The 16,444-nt window shown below is 40.4% G+C and overlaps 1 protein-coding gene across 1 annotated transcript in view; it reads left to right on the top strand.

The window, feature by feature from the left end:
* LOC131941557 (DNA-dependent protein kinase catalytic subunit) overlaps nucleotides 1–16,444 on the top strand; it is a 113,813-nt gene that overhangs the window by 54,211 nt on the left and 43,158 nt on the right. The window contains exons 45-56 of the mRNA XM_059300851.1: nucleotides 172–299; nucleotides 837–1,044; nucleotides 1,898–2,076; nucleotides 3,198–3,366; nucleotides 6,520–6,585; nucleotides 7,270–7,455; nucleotides 8,627–8,689; nucleotides 8,883–9,011; nucleotides 9,306–9,425; nucleotides 11,312–11,455; nucleotides 12,008–12,159; nucleotides 15,300–15,431. Coding sequence (XP_059156834.1) covers nucleotides 172–299; nucleotides 837–1,044; nucleotides 1,898–2,076; nucleotides 3,198–3,366; nucleotides 6,520–6,585; nucleotides 7,270–7,455; nucleotides 8,627–8,689; nucleotides 8,883–9,011; nucleotides 9,306–9,425; nucleotides 11,312–11,455; nucleotides 12,008–12,159; nucleotides 15,300–15,431 — 1,676 coding nt within the window. The remainder of the gene's footprint in view (nucleotides 1–171; nucleotides 300–836; nucleotides 1,045–1,897; nucleotides 2,077–3,197; nucleotides 3,367–6,519; nucleotides 6,586–7,269; nucleotides 7,456–8,626; nucleotides 8,690–8,882; nucleotides 9,012–9,305; nucleotides 9,426–11,311; nucleotides 11,456–12,007; nucleotides 12,160–15,299; nucleotides 15,432–16,444) is intronic.

The raw sequence follows: 16,444 nt of genomic DNA on the forward strand, positions 1-16,444 counted from the left end.
CTGAATGCCCTGGTGTTGTTATGGTCTACTTATGTAAACTGGTTGTTTGTTAAAGATCCTGAATGCCCTGGTGTTGTTATGGTCTATGTATGTAAACTGGTTGTTTGTTAAAGATCCTGAATGCCCTGGTGTTGTTATGGTCTACTTATGTAAACTGGTTGTTTGTTTAAGATCCTGAATGCCCTGGAATTGACTGGCAGTTTGATGCTGCTGGAGATTTTGATCAGCGTCTTCTGTAGAGAGCAACATCACATGCATGAAGATGCTATCCAGTTGGCCATCAACAGATTTGTACAAAGGTGAGTGGTCAACATGGTGTCCAGTTGGCCATCAGTGCTCAACATGTTGTCCAGATGGCCATCAGTGGTCAACATGTTGTCCAGATGGCCATTAGTGGTCAACATGTTGTCCAGATGGCCATTAGTGGTCAACATGTTGTCCAGTTGGCTATCAGTGGTCAACATGTTGTCCAGATGGCCATCAGTGGTCAACATGTTATCCAGATGGCCATCAGTGGTCAACATGTTGTCCAGATGGCCATCAGTGGTCAACCATGTTGTCCAGATGGCCATCAGTGGTCAACATGATGTCCAGATGGCCATCAGTGGTCAACATGTTGTCCAGATGGCCATCAGTGGTCAACATGTTGTCCAGATGGCCATCAGTGGTCAACATGTTGTCCAGATGGCCATCAACAGATTTTTACAATAGTGAGAGGTCTGTGTTTGGGATTTTGATTGTTTTGTAGTAATTATCTTATTCAGGAATGATTGTAAGCAGTAGTTTACCATACAGCATGGTATTATATTTTAATTAAAAAACTTTTGCTCCACCAGACTCCCACCAGATGCCCATAGCCCAGCCCTAGACGTGCCACTGAGTATTTTCACCAAAGAAGAATCCTACCCTCCTGATGTACGTAGAGCAGCTGTTGAAAGAGTCTGCTTGCCCATGCTGCGTCTGCTGCCGGTGGCAACTGTCAGGGAGTTTTTCAAGCACCAAATCCACAGGTTGACCAGTCACTTGGACGTCAAACTTAGTAAGGTAAGGTAATATGCTCATATAATGACATACTGAGTAAAGAAATATGCTCATCTATTGACATACTGAGTAAAGTAATATGCTCATCTATTGACATACTGAGTAAAGTAATATGCTCATCTATTGACATACTGAGTAAAGACATAGAGTCTAAGGTCATTTAGTCCAGAATAATAGGTCATTTTGTCTAGAATATTAGGTCATCTAGTCTAGAATATTAGGTAATTTCGTGTGGAATCTAAGGTCATTTCGTGTAGAATCTAGGGTCATCTAGTCTAGAATATTAGGTCATTTAGTATAGAATATAAGGTCATCTAGTCTAGAATATTAGGTCATCTAGTCTAGAATATTAGGTCATTTAGTCTAGAATCTAATGTCATCTAGTCTAGAATATTAGGTCATCTAGTCTAGAATATTAGGTCATTTAGTCTAAAATCTAAGGTCATCTAGTCTAGAATATTAGGTCATCTAGTCTAGAATATTAGGTCATTTAGTATAGAATCTAAGGTCATCTAGTCTAGAATATTAGGTCATTTAGTCTAGAATATTAGGTCATTTAGTCTAGAATCTAAGGTCATCTAGTCTAGAATAATAGTTCATCTAGTCTAGAATATTAGGTCATTTAGTCTAGAATCCATGGTCTATTTTTCAACACCACGTTTTGCCACATCCAAGTACAATCTTTCTTTTCTGTTGAATGTTTGTTCAGAATTGTGACAAGGCCGTTGCAACAACCATTTGATTATATCCCTAGATATGTGAGAAGGACCTTGAATGCCAGTTGACCATTTGATTATTTCCCCAGATATGTGAGAAGGACCTTGAAAGCCAGTTGACCATTTGATTATTTCCCCAGATATGTGAGAAGGACCTTGAATGCCAGTTGACCAACAAGATCTGCTGCTTCCAACTGCTGGAGCTGATGTATGTGCGGCTGAGCAAGGACGAGGTCAACACTAAAGCATCGGTGGTCAACAGGGAATTTTGTCTTGGCAAGGATGAGACAGGCAAGGAAATGACACAGAAAATTACAAAGTACGTTCTCATTAATTGCAGCTTATTTACATTTTTAATTAACTCTATATTCCTTTTAATTTGTTACTGAGCTCTGATCATTGCCCAGACCCTACAGAAGCTTTTGTTACTTTGTCTTGGAAGTGTTTTGTGAGCTAGTGGCAGATATTAGTTTATACTGCTGAAGTAGCAATGTAGTTGGCTATCTGCTTAACCACTGGCTTCTTGTTTGACAGCTAGCTTCCTGCTGCCTGTTCTTGTGACACTTGACCATTGACCAACCGTGCTAGCCACTAGCCACATGACAACCACTGACCACATGCCAACCACTGACCACTAGCCACATGCCAACCACTAGCCACATGTCAACCACTGACCAAATGTCAACCACTGACCTAATGCTTACCACTGACCTAATGCTTACCACTGACCTAATGCCAACCACTAGCCACATGCCAACCACTGACCAAATGTCAACCACTGACCTAATGCCAACCACTGACCTAATGCCAACCACTAGTCACATGTCAACCACTGACCTAATGCCAACCACTGACCACATGCCAACCACTGACACTGACCTAATGCCAACCACTGACCACATGCCAACCACTGTCCACATGTGAACCAGTGACCACATGCCAACCACTGACCTAATGCCAACCACTGACCACATGTCAACCACTGACCACATGCCAACCACTGACCACATGCCAACCACTGACCACATGCCAACCACTGACCACATGCCAACCACTGACCACATGCCAACCACTGACCACATGCCAACCACTGACCACATGCCAACCACTGACCACATGCCAACCACTGACCACATGCCAACCACTGACCACATGCCAACCACTGACCACATGCCAACCACTGACCTTTAGCCATATGCCAACCACTGACCTAATGCTGACCACATGCCAACCACTGACCACATGCCAACCACTGTCCACATGTCAACCAGTGACCACATGCCAACCACTGACCACATGCCAACCACTGACCACATGCCAACCACTGACCACATGCCAACCACTGACCACATGCCAACCACTGACCACATGCCAACCACTGACCTAATGCCAACCACAGACCTAATGCCCCCCCCCCCCCCTCCACCTGTTTAACCCCAGGTGTGCCAACGATGCCAAAAGTGAAGACGTCCGAGGAGAGAGGATGTGCCCAGACCTACGGCGCCAGTACCACTGCTACGCCTACAACCTCCTGATGGCAATCATATCCTGTGTGCAGACAGACATCAAGTTTTACAAGGGCTTTTTGTTTCAAGACAATATTGCTAAGGTTATGTTTTACAAGGGCTTTTTGTTTCAAGACAATATTGCTAAGGTTATGTTTTACAAGGGCTTTTTGTTTCAAGACAATATTGCTAAGGTTGTGTTTTACTGACAGACATCAAGTTTTACAAGGGCTTTTTGTTTCAAGACAATATTGCTAAGGTTCTGTTTTACAAGGGCTTTTTGTTTCAAGACAATATTGCTAAGGTTATGTTTTACAAGGGCTTTTTGTTTCAAGACAATATTGCTAAGGTTGTGTTTTACTGACAGACATCAAGTTTTACAAGGGCTTTTTGTTTCAAGACAATATTGCTAAGGTTATGTTTTACAAGGGCTTTTTGTTTCAAGACAATATTGCTAAGGTTATGTTTTACAAGGGCTTTTTATTTCAAGACAATATTGCTAAGGTTGTGTTTTACTGACAGACATCAAGTTTTACAAGGGCTTTTTGTTTCAAGACAATATTGCTAAGGTTATGTTTTACAGACAGACATCAAGTTTTACAAGGGCTTTTTATTTCAAGACAATATTGCTAAGGTTGTGTTTTACTGACAGACATCAAGTTTTACAAGGGCTTTTTGTTTCAAGACAATATTGCTAAGGTTATGTTTTACAGACAGACATCAAGTTTTACAAGGGCTTTTTGTTTCAAGACAATATTGCTAAGGTTATGTTTTACAAGGGCTTTTTGTTTCAAGACAATATTGCTAAGGTTATGTTTTACAGACAGACATCAAGTTTTACAAGGGCTTTTTGTTTCAAGACAATATTGCTAAGGTTATGTTTTACAGACAGACATCAAGTTTTACAAGGGCTTTTTATTTCAAGACAATATTGCTAAGGTTGTGTTTTACTGACAGACATCAAGTTTTACAAGGGCTTTTTGTTTCAAGACTATATTGCTAAGGTTATGTTTTACAGACAGACATCAAGTTTTACAAGGGCTTTTTGTTTCAAGACAATATTGCTAAGGTTATGTTTTACAGACAGACATCAAGTTTTACAAGGGCTTTTTGTTTCAAGACAATATTGCTAAGGTTATGTTTTACAGACAGACATCAAGTTTTACAAGGGCTTTTTGTTTCAAGACAATATTGCTAAGGTTATGTTTTACAGACAGACATCAAGTTTTACAAGGGCTTTTTGTTTCAAGACAATATTGCTAAGGTTATGTTTTACAGACAGACATCAAGTTTTACAAGGGCTTTTTGTTTCAAGACAATATTGCTAAGGTTATGTTTTACAAGGGCTTTTTGTTTCAAGACAATATTGCTAAGGTTATGTTTTACAGACAGACATCAAGTTTTACAAGGGCTTTTTGTTTCAAGACAATATTGCTAAGGTTCTGTTTTACAGACAGACATCAAGTTTTGCAAGGGCTTTTTGTTTCAAGACAATATTGCTAAGGTTATGTTTTACAGACAAACATCAAGTTTTACAAGGGCTTTTTGTTTTAAGACAATATTGCTAAGGTTATGTTTTACAGACAGACATCAAGTTTTACAAGGGCTTTTTGTTTCAAGACAATATTGCTAAGGTTATGTTTTACAGACAGACATCAAGTTTTACAAGGGCTTTTTGTTTCAAGACAATATTGCTAAGGTTATGTTTTACAGACAGACATCAAGTTTTACAAGGGCTTTTTGTTTCAAGACAATATTGCTAAGGTTCTGTTTTACAGACAGACATCAAGTTTTACAAGGGCTTTTTGTTTCAAGACAATATTGCTAAGGTTCTGTTTTACAGACAGACATCAAGTTTTACAAGGGCTTTTTGTTTCAAGACAATATTGCTAAGGTTCTGTTTTACAGACAGACATCAAGTTTTACAAGGGCTTTTTGTTTCAAGACAATATTGCTAAGGTTATGTTTTACAGACAGACATCAAGTTTTACAAGGGCTTTTTGTTTCAAGACAATATTGCTAAGGTTATGTTTTACAGACAGACATCAAGTTTTACAAGGGCTTTTTGTTTCAAGACAATATTGCTAAGGTTATGTTTTACAGACAGACATCAAGTTTTACAAGGGCTTTTTGTTTCAAGACAATATTGCTAAGGTTATGTTTTACAGACAGACATCAAGTTTTACAAGGGCTTTTTGTTTCAAGACAATATTGCTAAGGTTATGTTTTACAGACAGACATCAAGTTTTACAAGGGCTTTTTGTTTCAAGACAATATTGCTAAGGTTCTGTTTTACAGACAGACATCAAGTTTTACAAGGGCTTTTTGTTTTAAGACAATATTGCTAAGGTTCTGTTTTACAAGGGCTTTTTGTTTCAAGACAATATTGCTAAGGTTATGTTTTACAAGGGCTTTTTGCTTCAAGACAATATTGCTAAGGTTATGTTTTACAGACAGACATCAAGTTTTACAAGGGCTTTTTGTTTCAAGACAATATTGCTAAGGTTATGTTTTACAGACAGACATCAAGTTTTACAAGGGCTTTTTGTTTCAAGACAATATTGCTAAGGTTATGTTTTACAGACAGACATCAAGTTTTACAAGGGCTTTTTGTTTCAAGACAATATTGCTAAGGTTCTGTTTTACAGACAGACATCAAGTTTTACAAGGGCTTTTTGTTTTAAGACAATATTGCTAAGGTTCTGTTTTACAAGGGCTTTTTGTTTCAAGACAATATTGCTAAGGTTATGTTTTACAAGGGCTTTTTGCTTCAAGACAATATTGCTAAGGTTATGTTTTACAGACAGACATCAAGTTTTACAAGGGCTTTTTGTTTCAAGACAATATTGCTAAGGTTATGTTTTACAGACAGACATCAAGTTTTACAAGGGCTTTTTGTTACAAGACAATATTGCTAAGGTTATGTTTTACAGACGGACATCAAGTTTTACAAGGGCTTTTTGTTTCAAGACAATATTGCTAAGGTTATGTTTTACAAGGGCTTTTTGTTTCATGATTACCAACAAGATAACTGGTGTTTTTCAATTCATCAAATTTGTAATAGTTGCTTCAGCTAGAATAGGAAGACTTGCCAAAGTTTTATATCAGTAAATTTAATTTGAAAGTAAATTGCTTTTGTGTTTATAATAACCAGCAATTCCTTTTGCTTGTACATGCAGTTTAATAAAAGAATTTATTTTTGAGTGTAGAGTTTCAAATGTAATTAATTTTTAATTAGAAATTAATTTTGTTTACAGGGTCAGTTTTTACTAGATAACATCATTGATCAGGAATTTGTTAATGACTTTCAAGTGGAACTGCAGGTAAGGGGAGGTAATGTAAACCTGTGTACAAACAAAGGGAGGTAATTTAAACCTGTGTACAAACAAGAGGAATTAATGTAAACATCTGCAATAATTAGAGTTGGTGAACAAGTAGCTCATGTCACTGAGGATGGATGACCAGGCTAATCTCACAACACTATTCCTCCACTGTTTGATTGTATGACTGTAGGGATGACTAGTTCATTATTTTCTTAAAGCACAAAACTTTTGAAATAAAATATTGTCATCAATTCTTTGTGAGACCAGAAGTTGCTTACAAATATTTTCAAGTTTTACATGATTAACTGAGAAATGTACCTATGACATTTTTAAAATGTGTTTTCTCAAAAACTTTAAACAACTACAGTCCTGCCACCTGCCATGATTAAAATCTGTGACTAAAAGCTGAATTGTGAATTTCCTTTTTCTACCATCATGTCAGTCCCCCATGAGCTGAATTGTGAATTTCCTTTTTCTACCATCATGTCAATCCCCCCATGAGCTGAATTGTGAATTTCCTTTTTCTACCATCATGTCAGTCCCCCATGAGCTGAATTGTGAATTTCCTTTTTCTACCATCATGTCAATCCCCCCATGAGCTGAATTGTGAATTTCCTTTTTCTACCATCATGTCAGTCCCCCATGAGCTGAATTGTGAATTTCCTTTTTCTACCATCATGTCAGTCCCCCCATGAGCGACGGCAGAAGTTTGTGGCCGTAAGAAGGCAGGAGAGTGAGAACCAGACGGAGGGAGGGTCAGTGGAGTCGAGTGTCTCCCCGTCCATACACATTGCCACACAGTACCTGGCTGACAGCAGTCTGAGTGATGACCTCAACTTGTACGACTTCAACTTGTCCGCAGCTGCTCAGGTACCATAGGTCAACACTTGCTACATGTTCTAGACTTTTCTGGAACTCAGAAGTTCTGTTGTTCTGGAAACATTTGCCCAACAGTTTGTATCTATAGAACATGTTTCAAAACATATTAGATAAACAAACATGACCTTTGACCTGGATTGTCTGTTACTATGTGCTGCTGCTACATCAAGCTAGAAGAGGTAGATAGTGGGCAGGTAATTTTAAAGGAAAAATGTGTAACCATGGCGCCTTTAATTCTGTAAGGAATTGTCTACAGTCTGAGGACAAGCATGGTTTGATAAAAGTCAGCCACTGAGTGTAGAACAATATTGTGTAGGGTGGCAGCAAGTTTAAACTGTTGATGCTTGCTTGACAAAATCTATGGACTGAATCTGGTCATTCCTCTATAATGGTTTGTTTGATAACTTAAACTTTAAGTTTGCATTTAGCTGAGCTTTAAGTAGCACTTACTCCACTGCATACATGTGCACTTGTCTGATTAAGTAGCACTTACTCCACTGCATACATGTGCACTTGTCTGATTAAGTAGCACTTACTCCACTGCATACATGTGCACTTGTCTGATTAAGTAGCACTTACTCCACTGCATACATGTGCACTTGTCTGATTAAGTAGCACTTACTCCACTGCATACATGTGCACTTGTCTGATTAAGTAGCACTTACTCCACTGCATACATGTGCACTTGTCTGAGTTAAGTAGCACTTACTCCACTGCATACATGTGCACTTGTCTGATTAAGTAGCATTTACTCCACTGCATACATGTGCACTTGTCTGATTAAGTAGCACTTACTCCACTGCATACATGTGCACTTGTCTGATTAAGTAGCACTTACTCCACTGCACACATGTGTACTTGTCTGATTAAGTAGCACTTACTCCACTGCATACATGTGCACTTGTCTGAGTTAAGTAGCACTTACTCCACTGCATACATGTGCACTTGTCTGATTAAGTAGCACTTACTCCACTGCATACATGTGCACTTGTCTGATTAAGTAGCACTTACTCCACTGCATACATGTGCACTTGTCTGATTAAGTAGCACTTACTCCACTGCACACATGTGCACTTGTCTGATTAAGTAGCACTTACTCCACTGCACACATGTGCACTTGTCTAGAAATACAACCCAACATTGTGTTTGTCTCCTCCAACAGGGAGGGTCATTTGGTCAGGCCATGAAGAAAGTCCCCAGCCACTCTACTTCAGGGGAAACAACTGTGAGAAACTTTTAAGTGGTTTTCTTTTAGTTTAGCTGGACAAACAAACTGTGTGAGGGTTTGTGTGTGCGCATGTGTGTGCATGTATGTGTGAGTTCTGCTGAATGTCTGATGTGTCTGTGTGCGTGTGTATGTGTGACTGTACGTCTGCTACATGCCTACGACATACGTTGTTAAAAAACTCATGTTCCAGAGAGCTGAGGCACCAGACAACTACGTGGAGCTGGAGATGGACCAGCTGAACAAACACGAGTGTATGGCCTCGCTGGTGGCCCTCATACAGCATATGGTCAACAACAACATCTCCCCCCAACTTTCAAAGGTCTGGTTTTCTCTCTGCTCCAATTGAAACAACAACATCTCCCCCCAACTTTCAAAGGTCTAGTTTTCTCTCTGCTCCAATTGAAACAACAACATCTCCCCCCAACTTTCAAAGGTCTGGTTTTCTCTCTGCTCCAATTGAAACAACAACATCTCCCCCCAACTTTCAAAGGTCTAGTTTTCTCTCTGCTCCAATTAAAAAGTTCAATGTCCAGAGTTTTTTTAATTGGAACTCATACTACAAGTCATATCTCTGGCTTGAAGCAAATGCTGAAGTTGGTGTTGAATATTTCAGGGAACAGTGCCAAATGAGATGCCACCTTGGATGGTGTACCTACATGAGAAATTATCCAATGTTTCAACTCACATCAGCGTCAAAATTTTTGTGGCCAAACTGGTCATGAACTGTGGTCAAGTAAGTATAGCTGTGGTCAAGTAAGTATAGCTGTGGTCAAGTAAATATAGCTGTGGTCAAGTAAGTATAGCTGTGGTCAAGTAAGTATAGCTGTGGTCAAGTTTAACTGTGGTCAAGTAAGTATAGCTGTGGTCAAGTAGTTATAACTGTGGTCAAGTAGGTATAGCTGTGGTCAAGTTTAACTGTGGTCAAGTAAGTATAGCTATGATCAAGTAGGTATAGCTGTGGTCAAGTAGGTATAGCTTTGGTCAAGTTTAACTGTGGTCAAGTAGGTATAGCTGTGGTCAAGTAGGTATAGCTGTGGTCAAGTAGGTATAGCTGTGGTCAAGTTTAACTGTGGTCAAGTAGGTATAGCTGTGGTCAAGTAGGTATAGCTGTGGTCAAGTAGGTATAGCTGTGGTCATGTAGGTATAGTTGTGGTCAAGTAAGTATAACTGTGGTCAAGTAGGTATAGCTGTGGTCAAGTAGGTATAGCTGTGGTCAAGTAGGTATAGCTGTGGTCATGTAGGTATAGTTGTGGTCAAGTAAGTATAACTGTGGTCAAGTCACACATCAATTGAAATTGACAATTGCACCAACTAGCTCTAGCTGAGTGTCCTAGTCTGTCTGACATGCTGATAACCTGACTCATGACATGCTGATAACCTGACTCATGACATGCTGATAACCTGACTCATGACATGCTGATAACCTGACTCATGACATGCTGATAACCTGACTCATGACATGCTGATAACCTGACTCATGACATGCTGATAACCTGACTCATGACATGCTGATAACCTGACTCATGACATGCTGATAACCTGACTCATGACATGCTGATAACCTGACTCATGACATGCTGATAACCTGACTCATGACATGCTGATAACCTGACTCATGACATGCTGATAACCTGACTCATGACATGCTGATAACCTGACTCATGACATGCTGATAACCTGACTCATGACATGCTGATAACCTGACTCATGACATGCTGATAACCTGACTCATGACATGCTGATAACCTGACTCATGACATGCTGATAACCTGACTCATGACATGCTGATAACCTGACTCATGACATGCTGATAACCTGACTCATGACATGCTGATAACCTGACTCATGACATGCTGATAACCTGACTCATGACATGCTGATAACCTGACTCATGACATGCTGATAACCTGACTCATGACATGCTGATAACCTGACTCATGACATGCTGATAACCTGACTCATGACATGCTGATAACCTGACTCATGACATGCTGATAACCTGACTCATGACATGCTGATAACCTGACTCATGACATGCTGATAACCTGACCCATGACATGCTGATAACCTGACTCATGACATGCTGATAACCTGACCCATGACATGCTGATAACCTGACTCATGACATGCTGATAACCTGACTCATGACATGCTGATAACCTGACCCATGACATGCTGATAACCTGACTCATGACATGCTGATAACCTGACTCATGACATGCTGATAACCTGACTCATGACATGCTGATAACCTGACTCATGACATGCTGATAACCTGACTCATGACATGCTGATAACCTGACTCATGACATGCTGATAACCTGACTCATGACATGTTGATAACCTGACTCATGACATGCTGATAACCTGACTCATGACATGCTGATAACCTGACTCATGACATGCTGATAACCTGACTCATGACATGCTGATAACCTGACTCATGACATGCTGATAACCTGACTCATGACATGCTGATAACCTGACTCATGACATGCTGATAACCTGACTCATGACATGCTGATAACCTGACTCATGACATGCTGATAACCTGACTCATGACATGCTGATAACCTGACATGCTGATAACCTGACATGCTGATATCCTGATGTTTCCAGATCTTCCAGCCCTATGCCAGGTTTTGGCTGCGTCCACTCTGTCAGCTGCTCCTGACCCCAGAGGTCAGTAGAGGGGGTCTCAATTATTTTGTTGTTGACCTCCTCATCACCATGGTGACATGGCACACAACAGCAATTCCTGCAGTAAGTAGAAACCCTTTGTTTAGTTTATTTGTAAGTAGAAACACTTTGTTTAGTTTATTTGTAAGTAGAAACACTTTGTTTAGTTTATTTGTAAGTAGAAACACTTTGTTTAGTTTATTTGTAAGTAGAAACACTTTGTTTAGTTTATTTGTAAGTAGAAACACTTTGTTTAGTTTATTTGTAAGTAGAAATACTTTGTTTAGTTTATTTATAAGTAGAAACACTTTGTTTAGTTTATTTATAAGTAGAAACACTTTCTTTAGTTTATTTGCATGTAGAAACATGTTCTTTAGTTTTTTTGTTTCAAGTTCTGCTGGGTGGCTTCTAGTTCTATTCATCTACCCTCCCCCTGTAGTGACAACTGAGTTTACTACCAAACCTAACCTAATCTGCTAATCTAACCTTAAAAAACTTAATCTAATCCTTAACCACCAAACCTGAACTAAACCTAAATCAACTTGAACTATGAACTTAACCATAACCACCCAACACATACCCAACAAGGACCATCCAAAATAACCTACACCACCTAACCCCCCCCCCCCTCCCCAGGAGACAACTGATGAGAGAGCCATGGCGTCATGTGTGGTGAGGTTCGTGATTGAACACATTTACCACCCTGTCCGAGCCATCTTCAGGAACAATCTGGAGCTGCTCAAAACTCTTTTAGACTGCTGGCGCCCCCGGGTGGATCTCCCTTATGAGTGAGTCTCACAATTCTTCTTTATGCCTAGAAAAATATAGTCCCATAATGGATGTTAATTAGTTTAAAATGTGTAATCAGTACATGACAAATTAACTGGAACAGGTGATGTTTTGAACACAAGGACATACCTTTGTGGGTGATCCATGCGTCACACAACAGATACAATGAACAACCAGCATCATCTACAACTTTCTATTCCCAGCATCATCTACAACTTTCAGCATCATCTACAACTTTCTATTCCCAGCATCATCTACAACTTTCAGCATCATCTACAACTTTCTATTCCCAGCATCATCTAGAACTTTCAGCATCATCTACAACTTTCTATTCCCAGCATCTACAACTTTCTATTCCCACCATCTACAACTTTCTATTCCCAGCATCATCTACAACTTTCAGCATCATCTACAACTTTCTATTCCCAGCATCATCTACAACTTTCAGCATCATCTACAACTTTCTATTCCCAGCATCTACAACTTTCTATTCCCACCATCTACAACTTTCTATTCCCAGCATCATCTACAACTTTCTATTCCCAGCATCATCTACAACTTTCTATTCCCAGCACCATCTACAACTTTCTATTCCCAGCATCATCTACAACTTTCTATTCCCAGCATCATCTACAACTTTCTATTCCCAGCATCATCTACAACTTTCAGCATCATCTACAACTTTCTATTCCCAGCATCATCTACAACTTTCTATTCCCAGCATCATCTACAACTTTCAATTCCCAGCATCATCTACAACTTTCAGCACCATCTACAACTTTCTATTCCCAGCATCATCTACAACTTTCTATTCCCAGCATCATCTACAACTTTCTATTCCCAGCATCATCTACAACTTTCTATTCCCAGCATCATCTACAACTTTCAGCACCATCTACAACTTTCTATTCCCAGCATCATCTACAACTTTCTATTCCCAGCATCATCTACAACTTTCTATTCCCAGCACCATCTACAACTTTCTATTCCCAGCATCATCTACAACTTTCTATTCCCAGCATCATCTACAACTTTCTATTCCCAGCATCATCTACAACTTTCTATTCCCAGCATCATCTACAACTTTCTATTCCCAGCATCATCTACAACTTTCTATTCCCAGCATCATCTACAACTTTCTATTCCCAGCACCATCTACAACTTTCTATTCCCAGCATCATCTACAACTTTGTATTCCCAACATCATCTACAACTTTCAGCATCATCTACAACTTTCTATTCCCAGCACCATCTACAACTTTCTATTCCCAGCATCATCTACAACTTTCTATTCCCAGCATCATCTACAACTTTCTATTCCCAGCACCATCTACAACTTTCTATTCCCAGCATCATCTACAACTTTGTATTCCCAGCATCATCTACAACTTTCTATTCCCAGCATCACCTACAACTTTCAGCATCATCTACAACTTTCTATTCCCAGCACCATCTACAACTTTCTATTCCCAGCATCATCTACAACTTTGTATTCCCAGCATCATCTACAACTTTCTATTCCCAGCATCATCTACAACTTTCTATTCCCAGCATCATCTACAACTTTCTATTCCCAGCATCATCTACAACTTTCTATTCCCAGCATCATCTACAACTTTCTATTCCCAGCATCATCTACAACTTTCAGCATCATCTACAACTTTGTATTCCCAGCATCATCTACAACTTTCTATTCCCAGCATCATCTACAACTTTCAGCATCATCTACAACTTTCTATTCCCAGCATCATCTACAACTTTCAGCATCATCTACAACTTTCTATTCCCAGCACCATCTACAACTTTCTATTCCCAGCATCATCTACAACTTTCTATTCCCAGCATCATCTACAACTTTCTATTCCCAGCATCATCTACAACTTTCAGCATCATCTACAACTTTGTATTCCCAGCATCATCTACAACTTTCTATTCCCAGCATCATCTACAACTTTCAGCATCATCTACAACTTTCTATTCCCAGCATCATCTACAACTTTCAGCATCATCTACAACTTTCTATTCCCAGCATCATCTACAACTTTCAGCATCATCTACAACTTTGTATTCCCAGCATCATCTACAACTTTGTATTCCCAACATCTACAACTTTCTATTCCCAGCATCATCTACAACTTTCTATTCCCAGCACCATCTACAACTTTGTATTCCCAGCATCATCTACAACTTTCTATTCCCAGCATCATCTACAACTTTCAGCATCATCTACAACTTTCTATTCCCAGCATCATCTACAACTTTCTATTCCCAGCATCATCTACAACTTTCTATTCCCAGCATCATCTACAACTTTCAGCATCATCTACAACTTTCTATTCCCAGCATCATCTACAACTTTCAGCATCATCTACAACTTTCTATTCCCAGCATCTACAACTTTCTATTCCCACCATCTACAACTTTCTATTCCCAGCATCATCTACAACTTTCAGCATCATCTACAACTTTCTATTCCCAGCATCATCTACAACTTTCAGCATCATCTACAACTTTCTATTCCCAGCATCATCTACAACTTTCTATTCCCAGCATCATCTACAACTTTCTATTCCCAGCATCATCTACAACTTTCTATTCCCAGCATCATCTACAACTTTCAGCATCATCTACAACTTTCTATTCCCAGCATCATCTACAACTTTCTATTCCCAGCATCATCTACAACTTTCTATTCCCAGCATCATCTACAACTTTCAGCATCATCTACAACTTTCTATTCCCAGCATCATCTACAACTTTCTATTCCCAGCATCATCTACAACTTTCAGCATCATCTACAACTTTCTATTCCCAGCATCATCTACAACTTTCTATTCCCAGCATCATCTACAACTTTGTATTCCCAGCATCATCTACAACTTTCTATTCCCAGCATCATCTACAACTTTCTATTCCCAGCATCATCTACAACTTTCTATTCCCAGCATCATCTACAACTTTCTATTCCCAGCATCACCTACAACTTTCTATTCCCAGCATCATCTACAACTTTCAGCATCATCTACAACTTTCTATTCCCAGCATCATCTACAACTTTCTATTCCCAGCATCATCTACAACTTTGTATTCCCAGCATCATCTACAACTTTCAGCATCATCTACAACTTTCTATTCCCAGCATCATCTACAACCTGCTGAGGGTGACAGAGCCTAAGGCCCAGCAGCCTTGTACAGGTGTTCAAGTGCTGGGTGTTGTGCTGGCATCAAAACTTCCACCTTATGGACCCTCCGCACCAGTTGACCAGGACAGGTCAGTACCAATCAAAACTTCCACCTTATGGACCCTCCACACCAGTTGACCAGGACAGGTCAGTACCAATCAAAACTTCCACCTTATGGACCCTCCACACCAGTTGACCAGGACAGGTCAGTACCAATCAAAACTTCCACCTTATGGACCCTCCGCACCAGTTGACCAGGACAGGTCAGTACCAATCAAAACTTCCACCTTATGGACCCTCCACACCAGTTGACCAGGACAGGTCAGTACCAATCAAAACTTCCACCTTATGGACCCTCCGCACCAGTTGACCAGGACAGGTCAGTACCAATCAAAACTTCCACCTTATGGACCCTCCGCACCAGTTGACCAGGACAGGTCAGTCCCAAACTCAACAAATCTTGATAGGTTCATTCCTGGGTGTCCCACCACTAACTGCCCTGATCTGCCCAGGTAGTTTGTCCCACCACTAACTGCCCTGATCTGCCCAGGTAGTGTCCCACCACTAACTGCCCTGATCTGCCCAGGTACCTGAGTGTCCCACCACTAACTGCCCTGATCTGCCCAGGTAGTGTCCCACCACTAACTGCCCTGATCTGCCCAGGTAGTGTCCCACCACTAACTGCCCTGATCTGCCCAGGTACCTGAGTGTCCCACCACTAACTGCCCTGATCTGCCCAGGTAGTGTCCCACCACTAACTGCCCTGATCTGCCCAGGTACCTGAGTGTCCCACCACTAACTGCCCTGATCTGCCCAGGTAGTGTCCCACCACTAACTGCCCTGATCTGCCCAGGTAGTGTCCCACCACTAACTGCCCTGATCTGCCCAGGTACCTGAGTGTCCCACCACTAACTGCCCTGATCTGCCCAGGTACCTGAGTGTCCCACCACTAACTGCCCTGATCTGCCCAGGTAGTTTGTCCCACCACTAACTGCCCTGATCGTCCCAAATAGCGAGGTGGTGGAGAGATGCATGACTGCTAGGAATTAAAAAGGGTCTGTTCGCGATCCTAACCAGACGGTTTAACTTAAAGCTGCGGCCC

The sequence above is a fragment of the Physella acuta genome, unplaced genomic scaffold (genome assembly GCF_028476545.2).
Source record: "Physella acuta isolate Inbredline_101_S28 unplaced genomic scaffold, ASM2847654v3 ptg000365l, whole genome shotgun sequence".
In the NCBI taxonomy this organism is placed as follows: domain Eukaryota; kingdom Metazoa; phylum Mollusca; class Gastropoda; family Physidae; genus Physella; species Physella acuta.